The 6,661-nt window shown below is 41.2% G+C and overlaps 1 protein-coding gene across 1 annotated transcript in view; it reads right to left on the bottom strand.

Annotated features, from left to right (window-relative positions):
- Positions 1-6,661, bottom strand: part of LOC101862738 (adhesion G protein-coupled receptor L1) — a gene marked incomplete in the record, with an annotated part of 95,425 nt that overhangs the window by 37,008 nt on the left and 51,756 nt on the right. Inside the window, 4 exon segments of the mRNA XM_005101772.3 lie at positions 131-423; positions 953-1,521; positions 2,178-2,857; positions 5,092-5,225. Coding sequence (XP_005101829.2) covers positions 131-423; positions 953-1,521; positions 2,178-2,857; positions 5,092-5,225 — 1,676 coding nt within the window.

The following is a 6,661-nucleotide window of genomic DNA, read 5'->3' as shown; positions in this document are numbered from 1 at the left end:
CTGCTACTACTACTACTACTACTACTACTACTACTACTACTACTACTACTACTACTACTACTACTACTACTACTACTACTACTACTGATGATAACCACATACGAAGATACAAACACATCGTAACACTCACCATCACCACGTCGACACTTCACCCGGCTCAGTTGCCCAAACTCAGTCTCTGGCCAAACGATGTTTCCGACTTTGACCTCCGGACACACGCTGGCATCAGAATCGTAAAGACGTCTGGCTTTGAGAACAGTGTCTTTGAGGCTGCTGCCCACCCCCGGGATGTAGCATTCCTCCCAGTCCTCGAACTCCTCATGCCAGTTCACAGTAGTGGGTCTTGGGGGCGTCGGACGAGTCCACACTATTGTGGTGGTGCGGGTAGGTTTCGTCTTTCGGGATGTGGAAGTCGTAGAGGGACTTTCAAGGAAAGAAAACAAAAGTGAGCGATGGAAAGGAATGTACTGGGCATAATAATATGCAATCAAATAAAACAAAACAAAAAATAGGATAGAAAATATTGATGATATATAATTGTAAAAGGAATGAGATTAGTCACTTTGAAACTTAGTTCAAGTAACATGAGAATACCCCCCCCCCCTACCCCACCCGAAAGCCCAACATAGTCAGATGCAAATACATTACCTACTTTTTTACCCGTAGTTTTAAAACGCTACCAAACACGAATTCCTACAACTTGTGTATTGAAAAAGAGGGCTGTTTGCACTCCCCCTCCCCATTTATATAGAGCTACCCCCACCCCAAAAGTATTAACCATTTTAAACTCAATAATTTCTGAAGCGATAAAAATAAAAGATCATTAGCAAAACAGCCAAAACCAAACAACACCAAACAAGCCCCCCCCCAACCTCTCCCACACACATAAACACAGCAAAAGAAACCGATATGAGGAAATAGAACAACAACAATTTTTTTTTAAAGTACTCACTCAGTCCTTGTTGAACCTCTGGTTGTCGCTGAACTCCTCTTTGTGCTACTCTCTGTAACATCCACCTCAACCTCTTCCTCTTCGTCGTCCTCCTCCACTATACTCTGTCCGTCCCCCTCCTCTTTTCGCTCCTTCACCCGCCCAACTGCCGGCTCCTCGTCCTCCGTCTCCGGCACGGCAGTTGGCGTCGTCGGAAACGTTGGGTCGGTCCACTTATCCAGGGTGTCCGGCTGGTCAGTTTGAGGGGACACGACCTCTCCCCCTGTAGTCTTCTTATCCAAAGTTGAGGTCTCCACCTCTCGTACGTCTGTTATATCATCAGTGTTGTTGTTGTTGTTGTTGCTGCTGGTACTGCTGTCGTCGTCGTTGTTGTTGTTGTTGTCGTTGTTGTTTCCTGGGTTCGTGAGGTCAGTCGTAGTTATACCTGCATAATCTCTGTCCTCGGAAAAGACCTGGGAGGGTGTCATAGGAACAGGCACTTCGCTACTGCTGGATATGGCGTGAGTTGTGCTTGAAGACGCCGCAACTTTCGGAGGTGTGCTTTTCATATCGGTAAAGGACCTCATAGTCTGCAGGGTGGGAGATAGAAGATGCACTGAATTAGCTACAACGGAATCTGGAAACGCACTCGTGCACTCCATGTTTAGCTAGTTGTGTAGAAATTGGGGGAAAAGGGATTAGGTTGCATCAACGTACAACGTTTTATTAGATTTGACTAAGCGGAAAGAAATATTTTTTACTCTTTCTTTTAGAAGAGATGCACTCGATAGAAAGTCATCGTCATCATCCTCCTCCTCCTCCTCACCATCATCATCTTCATCGTCATAATTAATACTGTTACTGTTGTCGCCTTCAAATGATTTTTGTTCATTTCACTGCAATACAGTAGTCGTTTTTGAGACGTTATTATTGCTATTGTTATTTGTTATTGTATTAATGTTGTAATTCTTCTTCTTCTTCTTCTTCTTCTTCTTCTTCTTCTTCTTCTTCTTCTTCTTCTTCTTCTTCTTCTTCTTCTTCTTCTTCTTCTTCTACGAAACACATGCCCACAACATATAAAATGCATTCTCAAAATAGCACCCCCCCCCCCCCCCTTCAAAAAAAAAAAAAAAAAAAAAAAAAGAAAAACAATCCCCTAATATAAAAACAAATGTAAAAACAACAGTAGTTAAAAGAAAAGAAAAAAAAGAAAGCAAAAGTATACAAGCTCAGTCACCGCATTTACCTCCATGCTTGAGGAAATCCCTCCAATTAAACCAAGCGCTTGGGTCGTTTCCTGGCGTGACGTTGTCATTTTCTTGGAAGACCTTCCTGATGAGCTGCTGAACCTGCCCACAGACCCCCTCCGAACACTGGCTGTTGTAGCCTGATCCTCCACAGACGCTGAGTGGGGAAGTTCCATTCCTTTGCCGTGAGAGCTGTACGAGTCATCGCGGGTATTCCTGGATGCTTCAGACGTTGTTATTGTTGTTGTTGTTGCTGTTGCTGCGGTTGTTGTTGCTGTTGTTGTTGTCGTTGTTGCTGTCGTTGAGGTACTTTCTGTGCTCGGTGAAGAAGGTGTGGCTCGGGAACTTTCTTTGAACTTAGGCGTTACCTCTTTTTGGGAAACTTCAGCTCTTTCAATAAGCTTCGAAGTTGACGTTTTGGGGGAAGCGCTGGTGCTTTGAGTTGTGATGGTACCTTGGCGACCGTTTCCCGTAGGGAACTTCAGGGACGAAACATCCGTAGAACTATCAGCAAGTCCGACGATTCTTTCTTCCTTTTCATTTTCCACAGGCCGAGTTGAAGGTATGTTACGTGTTGGTTTGGATTCCTTGAAAACGTCTTTGGCACCATCTGTACCTCTGACTGCGTCTACAATCCCACCATCCGTGGTAGTTATATCGACGGTGGGTCTTGGTGTAACTGGGGAAAGAATTTTTTATATTTTACATGAACAATATTGGATACTTAATAAGTATTGCATACTTATATATATTTATAATATATATTATATAATATTGTGTATATATATATGTATATATTTTTTATAAAATACATGTATATAATATATATATATATTATATATATATATATATATATATATATATATATATATATATATATATATATATATATAAACTTAAACATAAACATGCTTAATATACATAGGTAGATAGATAGGTGACGTCGGTAGCTTAGTGGTAAGGCCACCGGACACGTAATCGTGACATTGCGGGATCGGGGGTTCGAGCCTCAGCCCGGCCAGACCTCGTGTCCTTGGGAAAGGCATTTTACTCGAATTTCCCACTAGGCTTGGTCCTTTCGGAAATGGACGTTTAAGTCGGAGGTCCCGCCTCTTAATAACCTAACAGTGTTGATAGGGCCGTTAAACCTATACGATTGAAACCATTTTTATAGATAGATAGATAGATAGATAGATAGATAGATAGATAGATAGATAGATAGATAGATAGATAGATAGATAGATAGATAGATAGATAGATAAATGTATGAATGGATAGATGGATGGATGCAGTGGCGGTTCGTGGTTTATAGAACTGACCGGCTGTCATTCACATCGACTCTTTCTCACTCCCCCCACCCCCTTCCTTCACAACACACACACACACACACACACACACACACACACACACACACACACACACACACACTCACACACACACACACACACACACACACACTCACACACACATACATACTCACACACACGCACGCGCGCGCACGCACACACACACACACATTCTCTCTCCCTCTCTCCCCCCCCTCTCTCTCTCTCTCTCTCTCTCTCTCTCTCTCTCTCTTTCTCCTCTCTTCTCATTTTCCCCCCTACTTTCGCCATCCCCACCCCCTCCCCAACTCACACACACCTTTGTAAACATTATAATATAATGTTAAAGAGCTAAAATATGGTAGTGTCAAGAAACAAAGCTACGAATAACGTATGATGGAAGTTACTGAGACTAATAGAAACTGACTTGATCGGCACAGAAAAAGGAACACAACGATCCTAGAAAACAAACTGAAAGTGTATGATGACAAAAAGTCAATTGATACTGTACCAGTGACGCTGTCCCATGCAGATCAAGTCTACAATCAGATACTATACAAAGCTGGACAAAGTTAGCACACAACAGCTTCCAATCATTATATCATCAAACGTTCTTCATTGCACTTCCCAGTTCTCAGAACAGAACACTGTTGTAACAAAGTGGGGAAGTGTGTCAAACGCTAATTATAGAACTTGGTGTCTTGCTGGGGTGACAGTGGAAAGGGGGAGGGAAGGGAAGGGTAGGCCTAACTGTTCTCGGCCCAGACTGTGACAGCCGAGTGCCTATCGCTCCTCTTTATAATTCTCCTTATATTATCTTAACTGGACGATTCCTCCTTTCGCCGGCCAGACTCCTATGGGACAGGTAAGTTTTTAGTGGGGAAAAAGCGATGAATTAATACCAAACAGGAACTATAGGTGGCTAAAAATTCAATAAACAAAAAAAGATTAGTGCCATGCTGACAATAAATGTTCTTATAATAGATATAGAGAAAGGCTGAATGATAAATACATGTATTGCTGATAAAATAATACATGTGTCCGTGCTGCTCAAGACAGTCTCATTCTTAATTTTGTAAGCAACACAGAGGCCAATTTGGCAATTAAGGGATGTTCTATTCCCTCTGCAGACTGTCAATGGATTTGCCCAGCGGACTGACGTCATCGCTGAGCGAGCCGTGTTCGGTTTGTCCTCGCACGAAGTTCCGCGACGTGACAGGAGACGATTTAATTGTAACAGTTTAGAGCCGGCGTGATAAACAAACGCGACAAAACAGCTGTGAATCACTTGTCTATTTGAACGCCTTCAAATCGGCAAGGCGCTTTTTGATTGTTGATACATGTTTGTTTGGATTTACTTAAAACTGAATGAAAATCATCATCCGCAATAAATCTTTTGTCAACTGTCCAGTTGACAAAAATTTGACCGGCACCGCCGGTCTTGTCCAGTCAACAAACCGCCCCTGGGTGGATGGATGGATAAATGGATGGATGGATAGTGGGTAGGTGGATGGATGGATATTTGGATGGATCGGTTAATTGATAGATAAATAGATAAAAGCATATACAAACAGAACTCCACACTCACTGTCATGGTATTCGCAGATGAAAGGCTTGGATCTTGTGCAGCGGTCCACAATGATCTTCATGTCTGCCGTGTCAGATGTGATGCCTCCACAATAGTTCCCTCTACGTTTCTTAGACTTGGGTTTCTCCCATTGACTGATATGCAGAAACATCAAGCAATTATTTTTCTATCGTTCGAAGAGTGGGTAGATGGCTGGAAGATGGATGAATGGAGAAATGTATGGATGAAAGGGTGGACGAAGGGAATGGCAGATGGATGAAAGGATGAATGAAGATAAGGATAGAAAGATGGTTGAATGAATAAAAGGGACAACTGAATGATGGATGGGTGAACGAAATTAAAATATCCATATATTATGTGAAAACAAGAGCATGTGCTAAAAGACCGAGCGTTGGCTTGAGTATGCTGATTCGTGTATTGAAGAAAGTGGAAACGCATATTAGACTACAAAGCGGTCAAAAATTCGTGGGACAAGGTATTGTCAAATCTTTCCTCAACTATCGAACATAAAGTCTCCAGATTTGCACAATGACTTGTATCACTTTGACTTAACAGATCAATATTTTGGCAAACATCTGTTAATAGTATTTTAGAAAACCCCTGAATAAATGCTAATTAAAAATCCCAGTCCGTGGTTTCTATGGATTGAAAAAGGATACAGCAGGGGCAATTTCGTTTTCTAAACTATGTCCATCATTTCTTTCTAATCGTGACATTATGCTTATTGAATGCATGTTTTGAGAACATTTAGGGCAAAACAAGTGTTCACTATAAAATTAATTTCTTGTAACAAGTTTTCAGACTAAAAGTTGTCATTGGAGAGCTGTAACGTAGGACTTATGAGTATGCAAAATGAGAGAAGCAGGAAGTGTTGTGAACAATCCCATTTTCCGCGCGACGGTGATTTATAGTATTTTAAAAAAAATTGTAAAGAATTTAATTTTAAAAAACCCTAGCTTCTGCTGTTGTGAAAAAATATTATGATTAAGTTAGGACAAATTGATACAAATTGCTGTGCAAAGTATGGGCGACATTGATTTACCCATTAAAGAGATATTATTTGAGGATAAGTTGGGCAACGAATCTTTGCTTGCACTACGGTCATATATGAGTGCATGAATACATGGGAGGAAGGGTGGAATGACGAAACACACGGAGGTGTAAAAATACATTGGTGGATAAAAAGACAATAAATGCATCGACTGATGGATGGATAATAGATTGCGTTTGTTGAAAGTTACTCAGAACCAAACATTTTTCGTTAGCTTTTGTATATTATAACACTATCGACGCAGGCTGGCCATTACAGGATATGACAAAATTGGATTTTTTTTCTTAATCATCAATGGACTGACTGTGATGAAAAGGACTACAACACTACCAAAATCTTAACGTCAACACTACCAAAATCTTAACGTATGAGAATGTTCATATAAACATAGTATAATATTCACTAACTCCAAGTAACATCAACCAAAACACACACATACACGTGAGTACACACACACACACACACACACACACACACACACACACACACACACACACACACACACACACACACACACTC

The sequence above is a fragment of the Aplysia californica genome, unplaced genomic scaffold, assembly GCF_000002075.1.
Source record: "Aplysia californica isolate F4 #8 unplaced genomic scaffold, AplCal3.0 scaffold00298, whole genome shotgun sequence".
NCBI lineage: Eukaryota > Metazoa > Mollusca > Gastropoda > Aplysiida > Aplysiidae > Aplysia > Aplysia californica.
Note: the sequence above shows the minus strand (reverse complement) of the source record. Positions and strands in the feature narration are given on the sequence as shown.